The 17210-nt window shown below is 47.5% G+C and overlaps 1 protein-coding gene across 1 annotated transcript; it reads right to left on the reverse strand.

The window, feature by feature from the left end:
• Positions 1–9402: 9402 nt before the first annotated feature.
• On the reverse strand, positions 9403–10666 carry LOC105052439 (uncharacterized). Its single transcript, XM_010933279.4, has 2 exons — positions 10208–10666; positions 9403–9907 (listed from the first exon to the last, which is right to left on the reverse strand). The coding sequence occupies exons 1-2, from the start codon at positions 10607–10609 to the stop codon at positions 9689–9691; spliced, it is 621 nt and encodes a 206-aa protein (XP_010931581.1). The 5' UTR covers positions 10610–10666; the 3' UTR covers positions 9403–9688.
• Positions 10667–17210: the final 6544 nt, after the last annotated feature.

Raw genomic sequence — 17210 nt, forward strand, 5'->3', positions numbered from 1 at the left:
TCGGAGAATGTCCGGAGACTGTCGACGCCCAGCTCCCTTGCCATCCTCAAGCCGGCGAGGAGTGCCTCGTATTCGGCTTGATTGTTGGAGGCCTTGAAGTCAAACCGGAGGGCGTACTCGGTGACCACCCCCTCCGAATTCGTGAGCAGGAGCCCGGCCCCGCTTCCCTGAGCGTTTGAGGCTCCGTCGATGTGGAGTATCCAGGTGGAGATCGGGTCTGGCTCAGAGACCGCATCTCGTCCTGGGTCTTCAGCTCCCGACCTTTGGTCGGTTGTCGGGCATTCGACGATGAAGTCGGCCAAGGCCTGAGCTTTCAGGACAGGCCTTGGTCGATACTGAATGTCGAACTCGCTGAGCTTCATCGCCCACTTCGCGAGTCGTCCAGATGTGTCGGGTCGGCGCAATATCGCCCTCAGGGGCTGGTTGGTGAGCACCACTATGGCGTGGGCCTGGAAGTATGGACGGAGTCGTTGCGCGGAGACGGTCAGGGCGAAAATCATCTTTTTCGTCTCCGAGTATCTGGCCTCGGCACCGTGGAGCACTTTGCTGGTGTAGTAGATAGGCTGATGGGTTCGGCACTCGTTTTCTCAGACGAGCACCGAACTGATCGCCTCAAAAGATGTGGCCAAGTAGAGATACAGGGTTTCCCCGACCTGCGGCTTTACGAGCAGCGGTGGGGAAGCCAAGTACTTCTTCAGGTCTTCGAAGGCCTGTTGGCACTCATCCGACCAAGAAAACCCATTTGCGTGACGCAAAATTTTGAAAAACGGGAGGCACCTTTCAGCTGATCGAGAATTGAATCGGCTAAGAGCGACAATTTTTCCGTTCAGCTGTTGGACCTCCTTCTTGGTGTTCGGATGACGCATGTCGAGGATTGCCTTTATCTTCTCAGGGTTGGCCTCAATCCCCCTCCGTGAAATGAGGAATCCGAGGAACTTCCCTGAGGTCACCCCAAAAGCGCACTTGGTCGGGTTGAGCTTCATTCGGTGTCGTCGAAGGGTGTGGAAGGTCTCCTCGAGATCCTGAACATGGTCTGGGATCTGCGCGCTTTTCACCAGCATGTCGTCCACGTACACCTCCATGTTGCGGTCGATCTGATCTTTGAAGACCTTATTGACGAGTCGCTGGTAGGTGGCGCCGGCGTTCTTCAGTCCGAAGGGCATCACCCGATAACAGTAGAGGCCCTTGGGAGTCACGAACGCGGTGTGCTCCTCGTCTTCAGGCGCCATTCAGATTTGGTTGTACCCGACGAAGGCGTCCATGAAGCTGAGCAGTCGAAATCCGGATGTCGCATCCACCAGCTGGTCGATCTTGGGAAGCGGGAAGCTATCTTTTGGGCAGGCTCGATTGAGGTCGGTGTAGTCGATGCAGATCCTCCACTTCCCGTTGGCTTTTTTGACCATGACAACATTGGCGAGCCAATCGGGATACGTGGATTCTCGGATGAAGCCTGCTTCGAGTAGCTTGTCCACTTCTTCGTCGATGGCCCTCTGCCTTTCTGGAGCGAAGGACCTTTTCTTCTGTCTCACCGGCCTCATCGTCGGGTCGATGTTGAGTCGGTGGGTTATTGTTTTTGGGGGGATGCCCGACATATTTGCTGCCGACCAAGCAAATATGTCGGCATTGGCCGTCAGCAGCTCCGTCAGTTTGCGTCGTTCGGTGTCGGGCAATTGGGATCCGACCCAAACTTTTCTGTCGGGATTTTCTCCTATCGGGATCGCCTCGAGCTGCTCGACCGACGAACCTCGCTCTTCCTCCTCCCGCTGGTCCAGCTTGTCGATTGTCAGGGAGCCCTTCGACTCGTCGTTTTGAGCGGAGATTTGGAAGCATCGTCGGGCGAGCTGTTGATCTCCGCGCATCTCCCCGATTCTGTTTTTGGTCGGGAACCGAACAAGGAGATGGTACGTCGAGACGATCGCCTTGAGGGCGTTCAATCCGGGTCGTCCAAGTATGGCGTTGTAAGCCGAAGGAACTTGGACGACTGTGAAAGTTAGGTGGACCGTGCTTTGCCGTGGTTCGGTACCGACCGTCACGGGCAGGGTGATTTCTCCCTCTGTCGTGACGGCATCTCCGGCAAAGCCGATCAAGGGCATGGAGACCCTCTTAAGTCGGTCAGTTGACAGTTGCATTCGGGAGAAGGTCGAGTAAAACAAAACATTTGTCGAACTTCCATTATCAACAAAAATTTGTTTTACATCATAATTTGCTATTGTCGCCGACACAACAACGGCATCGTCGTGGGGAGTTTGGATGCCCCGAACGTCGTCCTCCGTAAAGGTGATTACGTCGTCCGGGCACAGCTTTTTCGTCGGCTCCCCTCCCGCAGGCGTCCCCGGGCCCAGCCGCTTGGAGATCGTGTTGATGACTCCGGCCGTCGGCTGATTGTTCGCCGCTTCTTCAGTCGGCTGGGGTCATCGATCGGCAACTGGTTGGGTCGGCGGATCCTTCCGAAATTTGCCGAGATAACCCCGGCGGATGAGAGCTTCGATCTCATCCTTCAGCTGGATGCACTGCTCGGTGTCGTGGCCGTGGCTTCGGTGAAATCGGCAGTACTTCCGACGGTCGAGGCCTTTTGCCTTCAGAGGCGGAGGCCGTCGCAGGTATTCTTCCCCCTCGATCTCCATTAGGATCTGCGCACGAGGAGCAGAGAGAGGAGTGTAGGAGTCATACCTGGGGCGTGCCGGCCTCGGAGTCTGTTGTCGGGGTGACTTTTGGATTCGTCGGGGTGGCGAGACCCGACTATCGGTCGGGGGCCTGCTGGGTTCGGCGGGCTCCCGACCTTTTCTCCGCTTCTCTTTCGGGCCTCTAGGCTCGATCAAGCGTCGGTCGGACGCTCCTTCGTCCGCGCGCATATACTTGTATGCGCGCTCCAGCAGCTCGACGTATGTCCGGGGGAGGGTCTTGTCCAGAGAATAGGTGAATCGGGATGCCCTCAGGCCCCGCTTCATGGCTGAGACAGCCATGTCTTCGTTGAGGTCCCGGACCTCAAGCGTGGTCGTGTTGAATCGCGCCACGAAGTGTCGGAGCGTCTCATTTTCCCCCTGCTTGAGGGAGAAAAGGCTGTCCGACGTTCGCGGCGGCTTTCGGCTGGTGCTGAAATGGGCCACGAACGAGTGCTCGAGCTGTCCGAAGGAGTGGATACTTCCCGATCGGAGGTCGGAGTATCAGGCCCTGGCAGCCTTGCGGAGCGTAGCGGGGAAGCCGATGCAAAAAAGAGCGTCGGTTGCCCCTTGAATCGTCATGAGAGCTTTATAGCCCTCGAGGTGGTCGACTGGGTCGGTGGAGCCGTCGTATGGCTCCACGTGCAGCATTTTGAACCGACTGGGAATTGGCTCGTCGAGGACCAATCGGGAGAGAGGTTGGGCGGTCTGGAAGTCGACGTCGTTCGAAGACTTCTGGCCGTCCATCTGCAACTGGGCGAGTCGGCGGTCGATTTCCTCGAACCGGCGCTCGTAGTCGTCCACTCGTCGATGCTGGGAGACCCCAGGAGTGGAGTCTCCGGATGATTTCGAGAGGGAGGCCGACGGCGTGCGCGGTCGTTTCTCCTTTCTTGCCCGTTCCAGCGGGGCAAGAGAGGGCTGCTGGGATCGTCGGTCGTCGCACCATGGCCGCTCCTCTTCTCCGTGGGAGCGCTGTTGAGGGCGCTCGCGCGGAGGTGACGGGGATCGGCGCGGTCGGCGGCGGCTGCTCCTGGAGGGCATCGGACGGGCCGCCGATTGCTGCTGGAGGCTCTTGACTGCGTCCGTCAGTACGGTCATCTGCCGTACGATGGCCGCGATCTGTGCCTCCGTGGTCACCGCGGGGTGTGGAGAGCTGGGCTCCGCCGCCGGCGGTGGCGGGGAGGCCTCTTCCCGACGGGAAGAGCGCCTTGCCGATCCGGTGATCCTCGATCGTTGAGCTCTTGTCTTTGTCATTCTGTCCCCTACCTGGTGCGCCAATCTGTTGCGGCCAATCGCCTCGTCGTCCGATCGTCGGAGAGCGTGCACCTGCAAAAACGAGAAGTCCACACTGACTGGAGGCGGCTCCGGCGGGGACCCTCCGACGGTCAAGTCAGAGAGGTGACCGGGCAACAGTGAAATGAAGACAGAGAGCTCGATCGAGAGAGAGAGGGAGAGGGAGGAGCAAGCCTGTGGTCTCGAAGGTGAGAACGGGGATCCCTTGCACTGTTGCCTTCCCCGGTTTATATAGTGGAGCACGGCATGGCGCCGTCATTAATGGCGCAGACAAGTGAGGAGCTGTCAACTTACCGTAGACTGTCAGAGTCGCCGTGAAAATGTCACGTCGCCGTGGGGCTGTAAAATCACCAGGGTTGACAATGCCCTTGGCGGGACAGTGCCCCTAGATAGCCGCGCCGCATGTTGCTGTCAGAACTGACAAGGTCTGGCGGCTGTACGGCGATAGGAGGAGTCGACCGACCCTAAGTCGGTGGCCAGCTGAGTGGCGTCGGACCCCTCCGTTAGTCGGGGAGTCTTACGTGAGTCGGCCATCAGACCTCTGGGTTCAGTCGGTCGGGGAAGGTGTGCCCGACATATCCTCAGTCGGTCGTGAGCCGATAATTAGCCGGTGATGGCGTCCGTCGGTCGGTCGCTCTGGCCGCCAGTCGGTCGGTCCGGCCGTCGGTCGGTCGGTCGGTCCGCTCGACCGTTGGTCGGTCGGTCGGTCCTTCCGGCAGTCGGTCGGTCGGTTCCTTCGACCGTAAGTCGGTCGATCGGTTCCTCCGGCCATCGGTCGATCGGTCGGTGGGTATCCCCCAACAACCCTCATGAGTCTTGAAAGCAGTCTTAGGAATGTCTGCCTTATTCATTTTAATTTGATGATATCCAGAACGCAAGTCCAGCTTAGACAAATATTTAGATCCTACCAGTTCATCCAATAAGTCGTCAATGAGAGGAATGGGATACTTGTCCTTTATGATTTTCTAGTTGAGCATGCGGTAATCAATGCACATCCGCCAAGATACATCTGCCTTCTTAACCAGTAACACAGGAGAGGAATAAGGACTTGAACTAGGCCGAATAAATCCAGCTGCTAAAGCTTCCTTGACAGTTTGTTCTATAACTGATTTTTGATAGGGAGAATGTCGATAAGGAGGTAAGGAAATAACTTGAGTTTCATCAATCAATGAATTTTGTGGTTGTATGGTCTAACAGGAGGTAGACATGTTGGTTGGTCAAATATTTGTTTGTACTGAAAAAGAAAGGTGGCCAATGCGGGTTCCATAGTTTCTATCAACTGAAAATCTAAAGTATGTGCAGCTCCTTCCTTATTCATCCATTGAATCAGATGCATTTCTGTTATCATTCTGAGATCATGATTGAGTTCTTTGTCATTTACTAGCTTCAAATTATCAAATGGCAAGCATTTGAACAAGTAATTCTTCCCGTTCGACTGAAATTTCATGGTTAGTTTGTCAAAATTCCAGATAATATCACCCAAAGATTTAAACCACATACCTCCCAAAACCACATCGCAGCCTCCCCAAGGTAACACATAAAAATCGATTTCTTGTAACAACCCATGCACCAGAATTAGAATTTGCAAGCATTTCCAGAGCTCATGGATTGAATTCTCGTGCCAAGTCTGACCTTGAAGGTTTCAGAACTGGATAATTGAAGGTTAGCCTTGTTGACGAATCTAAGATGCAAAAAATTATGAGTGCTCCCTAAATCTAAGAGAATGGTGATAGGAATATTGGAGATGTTTCCTCTCACTTTACGTATAGTAAGGGAAACTGGATCATCCGAAATTCCCATGAGTGCGAAATGAGAAATTTTCGGAACATGCCCCCTTTCTTCCAACAGAAGCAGAGGATCGTGCTCATCATCTTGACATTCATAAAAACCTTCATTTGATAGAATATGTATGACAGATAGGGATTTACATTTATGAGCATGATTCCATTTATCTCCACAACTATAGCAAATATTATTTTTGGTGCAATAAGCATGCTCGGCAGCAGATAGTTGTTTAACAAGTAAGCGTTGAAGTGGTGTTGTAGGAAGTAATGGTGGAGGTGGACAGAAAGAAGAAGCAGAAGATGAAGCTGGGGAAGGTTTGGATGATGGAAAAGAAGTAGAAGTCTTTGATTTTGATGGGAGAGTAGAACGTGGAGGTTTTAAAAACGAACCCTCCCACTCTAAGTATCTAGCAAGCTTCATGGCATCTATTAAGGTAATAGGATGAAAGGCTCGCACCAATGTTTGAAGGCCATCATGCAGACCACTTAAGAATGCTCCTTGGAGATGTCAATCAGGCAAGTGGCCGGCTTGATATGCGAATTTTTCAAATTCGCATTGATAATCTTGTACTGATGTGGTTTGACGCAGTTTGCATAAAGCAGCATGAAGATCCTCGTAGGTATCAAATCTTTTGAGTAGAGCAGCTCTAAAATCAGCATAGCTGATTGCCTCTTGTGTACTGGTATACCACCAGAACCACTGTAAAGTTTCTGAGTGAAGATGAAAGGAGACTATTGCCACTTTGTGACCATCACTCACACCATCGAATTGGAAATACAAATCTGCTTTGTACAACCATTCCCGTGGATCGTGGATCCATCATAGCATGGAAGATCTAGTCATCGAGGAAGGTTGCGTTCAGTCATTGATGGAAAATCATTTTTAGCTTGCAAAGAAGTTAAGGCTGCTCGTAGTTCTCCAAACTCTGCCTTCAATTGCATAAAATCTTTCAGCGAAACCTTTTCCAGGGCTCAGACACCACTGATGCAAGCTTGAAGAAGCGCGAGATTGAGATCTGGTTATGGCTGTGGTGTAAGAAGAAGATGATGGAACATAGAGACAGAAAGAAGAGATAGAAACAGAACAGAGGAACAGAAGTTAGGAGACAGGAATAGGAAGGAAGAAACTCAGAAACAGAACAGAGGAACAGAAGTTAGGAGACAGGAATAGGAAGGAAGAAACTCAGACTTTGCATGCCTTCATTCTAATGTATCTTTTATAGAGATGGCTTCCCATAATCCGGGGCTCATCTCATTACAACAAACTACTGGCTTCAACTGTCAGTTAGTTATTTTGTTATTACATGAAACAAACTTCTAAACCTCCTCACAGAATCTGAACTAATTCTGAACTGTCTAACTAATTCTGAACTGAATCTAACTATTTCTGAACTGCTCGCTGATTGCCAGTATCTATCATAAACCACCTTTCTATTGGAGATGTACACCACCCTTCTATTGGAATCTATTATCCTAGAAGTTCCGCTCCAAAGCCTGGCCTTATGGTTTGAACTTCTTGTTCTTGTCTCATCTCTTTTGCTGGTGTACCCAATTAGAGGCAGATAACTTAAGCAGATATCCAAATTAGAAATGAGAAAAGGAAAAAAAATTAAGGGTTTTTTTGGTAAAACAATCACTAAAATCTTAGTAATTTGTCTTTTCTTATTTATGTTTAAATTTTTTAAATCATGAAAACTTGCTATAATACATATGCTTCAAGTTAACTAGATGAGAATAGAATATACTTTTAATTTTATATCTTTTGGATATTTTATCCTTAATTTCAAACTTAACCACCTCCCAACCTATGCTGCTGGTCCCTCGTGTAAGAAAAGGTTGAGGTGAGCAAGAGGCAAGTCCTATGCCCCATTTGCTGTTAAAACAATCATGGTTTTATTCTTTTGCAAAACTAGAAAAAATTTTTTATATAAATATGAATAAATATAGGGATTAATATGCAAATATAAAAGATTTCAGGGAATAATCTGAAAAAACTCCAAATTAAATTATGAGATGACTCCTAAATTTGTTATTAAAAGTGATTAAATATTATGCATACCCAGGCCAAGCTCATCAATGCACAAAAATTTGCAATCCGATCATAAGCTAGGGGAGTGCATACAACCAGTCTTGTGTAATGCATGTGACAAAAGGCATAGATAGCCATGACTGACTACCCAATTCTAAATTAGTAATGCAACCCAGCCATCAATGTGCTTTCCTTGCTGCTCTTCCTGAAGTAAAGAGGGAGTTAATAGTGATGTGAAGACAGTCTCCAATAAAAACAGTACTTAGTTTCCTTAGCTGCCACAGTCAGCTCGCTAGAAAATGCTCATCAACACATCTAACGTGATTTACCATCGATCTTCTATTGTCCGTAAGCCATCAGTGAATAAGATTTTGGATATCTTATGATGGGAGTTCTTTCCATGTTACATTTAAAATTCATGGTGAATAAATGCATCATGCAGCAAGAATGCGTGCAAACCTAAGAAAAATGGAATATCCGGAAGTTCTACTGTACATAAAAAACAGACAATACCATGGTTAACTGAAGCTTAAAAATATATACATCACTACCATATAATGTAGAAGGCATCAGAAAAAGATACCAACCGAAATTCCAGGGACACTTGTCATTATTTAAATATGATTATTTTGGAAAATAATTATATAAGACAAACCCGGTACCATATACAAGAATTGGCTCTTCATTTGAAGATGCTTAATGAACTGTGAAACTGCAAGAACAATCAAAGTGTAGTTCATTGCCCCTATTTTATAGTTTATAGGCAGTGAGAAATTAATATGCTAGCTTTGGGACTATGGGTTTCAGTACTGTACTTGTATTAGAGCTGTTGAATAGACTATCTCATCTGTTCATAAATATAAGCGTCGCATGAGTTGCCATTTTGACGTTTCCAAAAACAAATAGGTCATGCCAATTGTCTATATAATTTTCTCCAACCAGGTCCATATGTCATAATTACTTAAGAAACAGAAAATACAAACCAATCATCCAGAACTCATGCCCAAGCTTAATGATTCAGCCAATGCTATAGAGGATGCATAAAAGTTAAATATGATCAAGCAGAAATCTTTATGGATGACAACACAATTCCAGTCTTCTACCAATATAGATCTACCCATTCAAGACTATGAAAGCCCTAAAGTGTCATGAGTAGATATCCAATGGGATCATCAAGACTGAGACACATCATCCTTTATTGGTTAAGAAAGATGTGTATCTATGTTTCAACTAAGAAGATAACCTGTCAATTGTTGTATGATGCACTAGCAGGTAAAATCTAGAAATAAAGGATATTCTGTGATTAGATGACAATGCCTTTGCAATCATACCAAGAACTCTGAATCAGTTCATAAGTAAATAAGTTCCACCATTTTTTGCCATAAGTCAGAATTTTATATGAGATGCTGAAAACAAAATGTGCTAGCTACTGTACCGGCATGACTTTTGGCTGATTCAACCTTAAAAGATGGCTTGGCTGAGATTGCAGGAGGGGTGTATAATTCAGTAATCATTCCATAAACTGTAAAAATTTGTTGTCGCATGACCATTGGAGCAACCATGTGCTTTTCCATGTTGTCTCTAGTGATTTGATCAACAGATATGAAGAAGAAAAAATAGCAGCGGACATAAACTGTGAAATAACTAAAAAACATTGCGAAGATACTGGCATATAGGACCATCAAACCTGAATGCAGAAACATCCTAAAAGACCAAATTTTTCCAACACTTTTTCTAGCAATGGGTTTTCATTGGTCATTTTTTTACACGACACAAACCAAATCTAAAGCAAACTCTGACAAGTGGTATCCTAAGGCCCTCCAAACCAAGTACACTCGAGAACACAATGTAATCAACCAGGAATTAAACAGAAGAAGGGAGTTCTGTAAACTTCTGCAAAACAAGGACCTTGGATCATATAATCACCATCCGAACTTCTTCAATACATTCTTAGTTCTCTTCCTCAGCCGAGTGAAAACTATAACCATGCACGCAAGGATCCATGGTGGAAAAGTTCCACCAGAGAATCTCGATGTCAATGTCTGAAACCATTCTGGAGTTTCTTTCAAGAACACGGCTATGAGAAGAGTCAACACTGCCGTCCCGATCAGAATCTTTGTAATAGGTTTTACCAATGAATCCTGTGAATGAGAACCAGTCAATAAAAGAAAAAAAAAAAAATCTTTAAAGTAGGTCAGATTAATTGTGCGGAACGGAGCCCTAAAAAGAAAGAACATGGGCCCTGTAATGCTATAAATTAAAAACCCTTTACGTGTTAATAAAAATTCTTTAAAGACAACGACTTTGCTTTCAAAATCGAAGTCTAAGTTCAAGGAAAGATTCCACAAGGAAATGAAACCGTAGATTAACAAAAACAAAAAAAAAAAAAAAAAGAGAGAAGAAGAAGAAAAGAAGCCATGGATTGGGGGCAAAAAAAAGACCTTGGGCTCTCCGTCAATGAGGACGACGGATCCGTCGGAGTAGGAGAGAAGGGAGCGGCCGTTCCGAGCGCTGAAGCGGATAGGTGCGCTCCGCCCGGAGGAGGGATGGAACGCGAAGAGGGATTTGAATCCATATTTGTCGAGGATGTCCTGAATTTCGAGGCGGTCCTGATCCCAACCACCCAGCTTCGATCGGAAGACGTCGATCGGCCCTCGCCCTTGCCGGAAGAGGTGGACCTCCACCTCCGGGACCTTGGTCTCCACCGATCTAGGGTTAGGGTTTGGCGACGATTCTTCGCAGGGCTCGATCGATTCTTCTCTCTCGCCTTCATCGGCCATCTCGTTTTCTTCTTCGTCGTTTTTGGGCTCGATCGATTCTCCCCTCTCGCCTTCGGCGGCCATCTCGTTTTCTTCTTCGTCGTTTTTGGTTTTCAGGGCATGCGATCCGATCTCTTTTTAAGGTCCGTTTGATAGGCGTAAGTCAAATTATGGATGATTTCATGATTATTAAGATTCTGACAAAAATAATTATGAAAAAAATAATTTATTATAGAATAAACTATCCTGGTTCCTCTTAAGATTTGGGATGATTATATGATTCCACCTGAAGTTCCAAAAATATACGCATAAATCTTAATTAAATATAAAAATTTAAAATTTAAAAAAAATTATTGATATAAAAAAATAAGATATTTTAGAATTTAAATAGATTAGATAGTGATAATGTTAGTAAGATTATTAATTTATTTAATATAAAAATATTTGTAAAAATTATGTGTCATATATATATATATATATATAGTAAAAGTTAGGTAATAGGCTGTGTATTTTCAAAATATTGAAGAAAAATTTATAATTACTTTAAATTTTGAGAAAGATGATGATAATTTATTTCTTATTATATTTAATTATTCAAAAAATTATTTCAAAAAATAATACTGAAAAAGATTATTATATTTGCTTGAAAATAATTTTATATAAGAATTTGATCAAATTTATAAATATATCCATCAATATAAAATAATGTTTTAATATAAAAATAATATTATCATCTATAATTAATTTTTATATAATGATTATAACTACGTAACCCTTTGCATAATATCATTTGTATCTTTTTTTTTTACAAAAAAAATTATTGAATGAATTTGAAAAGATATCAAAATAAATTCTACGACTATATATGTACTCTATTTTTTGAGCTCAATTCTTCTCGATATTTTTATTTTCATAAATATCACATTCTTCATTTTATTATTTAATATATTTAAAATATTTTTATCAAGTATAAATTACTGTCACTTAAAAATTTATTAAATATTCATCATATTTATTTTATTTTAAAAAAATAAATAAATATAAAATTCATCAATTTTTTACCATCTCTTTCTTCTATTTTTCATACTGAATATAGTAATTTGATATAAAATTTATTTTTTTATATTAAATTAATCTCAACAAAATAGATCAGAGTAACAAATCTAAATAAATAATTTGCTGTCTTTGGGCCGAAAAGTTACTTCCATTGAGTAGCTGAAACTATTCAAAGGGCTAAGCATCTTTGATAAATGGCTTCTTTGATGCCATTGGATAATTCATTTCTCGATGAATTTTTATTGTTCGTCCCATAAAATAAAGCATAAAATGAAGCGAATCAAAAGCTGGATATTTAGCAGATCAAGCCTACAAGCATACTTGCAGTTTGTAATATTATACATAAAAAATATTAGGATCGACAAAAGTAACATATATGCTCGCATCAGGGTTGTATCTTTCTCACGAAAAGGACTCAGCTCCTGTTGCATGAATTTATCATTGGACCACAAAATGGTCCTGTTGGGTATGAGACACCCCCTCAGCCGAAGTTCGCGTCAGGAGTGACCCTCTGGGGGTTCTACCGACGTCCGGCCTTCGGCGGCATCTTCCTGAGCCTCTCCGGCGGCCGAGCCTCCGTAGCGTTCTCAAGTTCTGCTGACGGATAAACGGCCACCAGTGTAGGACGAATTCTTCATGGCGGGCAGACTTCGCCCAAGCCCCGGCAATGGTCGACCACCTCGAAGACTTCATCCGGGTTCCCACGGGAGCCAGACTTCGTCCCCGACTTCAATTGAAGGAAGACTCCATCCGGACTCCCACGGGAGCCGGATTTCGCCCCCGACTTCGACTACAGGTAGACTTCATCCAGACTCCTACGGGAGCCGGACTTCGTCCCCAACTTCGACTACAGATAGACTTCATCCGGACTCCTACGGGAGCCGGACTTTGTCCCCGACTTCAACTGCGCAGGTAGACTTCATCCGGACTCCTACGGGAGCCGGACTTCATCCCCAACTTCGACTACAGGTAGATTTCATCCGGACTCCTACGGGAGCCGGACTTCGTCCCCAACTTCGACTGCAGGTGGACTTCATCCGGACTCCTACGAGAGCCGGACTTCGTCCCCGACTTCAACTGCGCAGGAAGACTCCATCCGGACCCTCACGGGAGCCAGATTTTGCCCCCGACTTCGACTACAGGTAGACTTCATCCGGACTCCTACGGGAGCCGGACTTCGTCCCCGACTTCAACTACGCAGGTAGACTTCATCCGGACTCCTACGGGAGCCGGACTTCGTCCCCAACTTCGACTACAGGTAGACTTCATCCGGACTCCTACGGGAGCCGGACTTCGTCCCCAACTTCGACTGCAGGTGGACTTCATCCGGACTCCTACGAGAGCCGGACTTCGTCCCCGACTTCAACTGTGCAGGAAGACTCCATCTGGACTCCCACGGGAGTTGGATTTCGCCCCCGACTTCGACTACAGGTAGACTTCATCCGGACTCCTACGGGAACCGGACTTTGTCCCCGACTTCGACTACAGGTAGACTTCATCTGGACTCCTACGGGAGTCAGACTTCGACTCTAACTTTAACTGCGCAGGAAGACTCCATCCGAACTCCCACGGGAGCTGGATTTCACCCCCGACTTCGACTACAGGTGGACTTCATCCGAACTCCTACGGGAGCCGGACTTCGTCCCTGACTTCAACTGTGCAGGTAGACTTCATCCGGACTCCTGCAAGAGCCGGACTTCATCCCCAACTTCGACTGCAGGTGGACTTCGTCCGGACTCCTACGAGAGCCGGACTTCGTCCTCGACTTCAACTGCGCAGGTAGACTTCATCCGGACTCCTACGGGAGCCAGACTTTGTCTCCGACTTCAACTACAGGAAGACTTCATCCGGACTCCTACGGGAGCCAGACTTCATCCTGAACTCCTATTGCAGGTGGACCTCACCCTGATCTCCTACGAGGGCCGGATTTCGAGCTCCTACTGCAAGCGACCCCCTCCGAGTTTCTGCTACAAACGATCTACCTCAAATTCCTGCCACGAGCGGTCCGCGCCGGATTCCCACCGTAAGCCTTTGGCCGAGCTTCCGTTGAGGGCGAATTCCTGTCGGATTTCTATTACCGACAGGCATGGATCCCCTGGCGGGCCACAGTAATGGCCACGACTTTGCTCCACTTCCTGCGATGGATTCTGCACGGCTCCATCACTCCCTGGCAGGCCACAGTAATGACCACGACTCTGCTCCACTTCCTGCAACTGATACCGTGCGGGTCCTCCACCCTCTGGCAAGTCGCGACAACGGACGCCGCTCCACTCTCCATGACAGACTCCACGTGGCAGGTCACAGTGATGGCCACGATTTCACTCCACTACCCTCCATAACAGACTCCTCCTGGCTCCGAACGGCCCACTGCCAGACGGTTACAAATGTCGCTATCATCTATCGCACCCTCCGCCTATAAAAAGGGGATCCCAGATACGTTATTCTCTGAGCTCTAGCTTCTATCCCAAAAACTCTGCTAAACTTTTCGTTCGAGCACTCCATTCTTGTTGAGGCAGAGAACTGACTTGAGCGTCGGAGGGTCTTGCCGGAGCAACCCCAACTCTGGTTTAGACTTCTTTTACAGATCCCGACAGCGACCGCGACTCCCTCGACTCCAGCTTCTCCGACGCAGACGGATTTTTGTACCAACAGGATTGGCGCTAGAGGAAGGGGCTGTGTCTTTGCAGTACCCTTATTCTTAAAGGAGCGCTCAACGGGACCGCCTCCGATCATCTTTTCCGACATCCTCCCCTCCTTTCCTCACTAGATCTTCGCCTGATGCCTCCCCGCAAAGCATCCGCACGGCGATCTACAGCCTCCGCGGCCAGATCTCAGGCTCCGGCTTCACCTCCAGTTTCCTAGGCTCCTCCTCCTCCGGCAACGGCCGCCGGCATGGAGCGGTCAGACAATCAGCCTCCGATGGATTTCGCCAACACCATCTCGGAAGAATCCCGACGGAGAGCGACCGACGTATTGATCGGACCTCCCAAGCGGCAAAAGATTGAGGAATCCATAACTTTCACTGAAGAAGATGCTCGGGGAGTTTGATTTCCTCATAACGACGCAGTTGTAATTTTCTTGAATATAGCTAATTACGACGTCCGCCACATTCTTGTCGACAATGGAAGTTCGGCCGATATTTTATTCTACGACGCCTTCTCAAGAATGTCCATCCTTGACGACCATTTGGGACCGATTAGTTCCCCTCTGGTAGGGTTTACCGACGATGCTGTCCCGGTGGAGGGAGTAATATCTTTGACTGTAGTTGCGGGTCAATATCCAAGACAATCCAGAGCTCTGATGAATTTTTTGGTGGTGAAGGCGCCGTCAGCCTACAACGCAATCTTCGGCCGACCTGGCCTCAATGCTCTCCGGGCCGTAGTGTCAACCTACCATTTCAAATTAAAATTTCCTACCAACCAGGGGGTCGGAGAAGTCAGGGGAGACCAAGCCCTGGCCAGACACTGCTACAACATAGTCTTACAAAGAGGTGACCAATCCGACCTCTGTCCAGTTGATGGGCTGGATGCCTGCGACGACCTCACTGAGGAGAGGGGTGGCCCAATCGAAGATCTGGTTTCGATCCCTTTGAACGACGGGAATGCAGAGCATGTGGTGAAGATCGGCTCCAACCTGGGGGAAGAGGTGCGGATGCATCTCATAGATTTTCTACGAAAGAATGCGAACGTTTTCGCTTGGGTTTCAGCAGACATGCCGGGGATTGACACAGAAGTCATGGAACACCATCTGACCGTCGATCCGAAGCATCGACCGATGAAAAAAAAATCCGAGGTCATGCACTGAAGAGGCAGAAAGCGATAACCGAAGAAGTGGACAAACTTCTGAAAGTCAGATTCATTAGAGAAGTCAATTATCCTGACTGGATTTCCAACGTCGTCCTAGTCAAAAAGACAAACGGCAAGTGGAGGATATGTATAGACTTCAAAAAGCTGAATAAAGCCTGCCCAAAGGACAGCTACCCTCTGCCCAGAATTGATCAACTGGTGGATGCAACCTCGGGTAATGAGCTTCTCACCTTTATGGATGCATTCTCCGGCTATAATCAAATCAGGATGGCGCCGGAAGATGAAGAAAAGACTGCTTTCATTACTAACCGTGGCCTTTACTGTTACAGGGTCATGCCTTTCGGCCTCTAAAATGCAGGTGCGACCTATCAGCGGCTGGTGAACAAAATCTTCAAGGAGCAGATCGACCGCAACATGGAGGTCTACGTGGACGACATGCTAGTGAAAAGCAAATCTTCCATGAACCACATCGCCGACCTCGAGGAAACCTTCGGCGCCCTCCGAAAATATAAAATGAAGCTGAACCCGACTAAATGTGCCTTCAGAGTGACCTCGGGGAAGTTCCTGGGCTTCATGGTATTGGGGCGTGGAATTGAAGCTAATCCAGAGAAAATTCATGCCATCCAGGAGATGGCCGTCTCGAAGTCGATAAAAGAGGTTCAGCACCTTACAGGGAGGGTAGCAGCCCTGAATCGCTTCGTTGCGAGGTCGGCCGAACGGTGCTTACCCTTCTTCCAAACCCTCAAGCGGCCGAAGGACTTCTGTTGGACCACTGAGTGCCAACAGGCGTTCGAAGAGCTGAGGAGCTACCTCGGCTCGCCTCCGTTATTGGCGAAGCTCGAGCCTGGAGAGGAACTATTTTTTTACCTAGCGGTGTCCCCTATGGCTATCGCAGCAGTCCTTGTCAAGGAAGAGGCAAAATTCAACGGCCGATCTGCTACATCAGCCGCGCGTTGAGAGACGCCAAAACCAGGTATACTAAACTAGAGAAACTAACTTACGCCCTGTTGGTTGCAGCCCGGAGGCTCCGACCCTACTTTCAAGGGCACACCGTAACGTTGCTCATCGACCAACCGATTAAGGCGGTTCTGCACCGGACAGATGCCTCCGGGAGGATGGCGAAATGAGCGATCGAGCTCACAGAATTCGACATCAACTATCGACCCAGACCAGCAGTGAAAGCCCAGATATTGACAGATTTTATAGTGGAGTGCACTATCCCGGAGGAGGCCGAACCTGAACAGGGCGAAATTGACGGCCTAGAGCCCCGATCGAACTCCTCCGAAGAAGAAGCAGACCCCTCTGGTTGCTTTTGGGCCCTCTACGTGGACGGATCTTCCAACATGTCGGGCGTAGGCGCGGGCCTGATCTTGATCAGTCCAGAGGGAATCGTCGCGGAGTACGCTCTGTGCTTCGAGTTTCCTGCAACAAACAATGGAGCGGAATATGAAGCTCTGATCGCAAGATTGAAGATCGTCAGAGAGTTGGGAGTAGTCCGGCTCCAAGTTCACAGTGACTCCCAACTGGTAGTGGGATAAGTCAGCGGAAACTACGAAGCGCGGGAGGACAGCATGGCCAAGTATCTTGAAAAGGTGAAGGAGCTCGTCCCCGCCTTTATAGCTTCAGCATCAGGCAGATTCCAAGGACGGAAAATACCAGGGCCGATCTTCTCTCCAAGCTGGCTACGCTGGCTCCTGCTGAATTGCCCAAGGGTGTTCTCTTTGAAGTTCTGAAATATCCGAGTACGGAAGAATCGCAGTCCGTGATGAAATTGACCATGAGTCCAGTTGGATCGACCCGCTGGTGGCATATCTCAGAGGTGA

Source organism: Elaeis guineensis, chromosome 2 (assembly GCF_000442705.2).
Source record: "Elaeis guineensis isolate ETL-2024a chromosome 2, EG11, whole genome shotgun sequence".
NCBI classification, from domain to species: Eukaryota; Viridiplantae; Streptophyta; class Magnoliopsida; order Arecales; family Arecaceae; genus Elaeis; species Elaeis guineensis.

What these genes read in the sequence shown, in the direction of transcription:
- LOC105052439 (XM_010933279.4), bottom strand. Translation starts at nt 10,609, where the DNA reads ATGGCCGCCGAAGGCGAGAGGGGAGAATCGATCGAGCCCAAAAACGAC. An exon ending in TCATTGACGGAGAGCCCAAG is followed by an intron (nt 9,908 to 10,207) that starts GTCTTTTTTTTG and finishes TCTCATTCACAG; the next exon opens with GATTCATTGGTAAAACCTAT.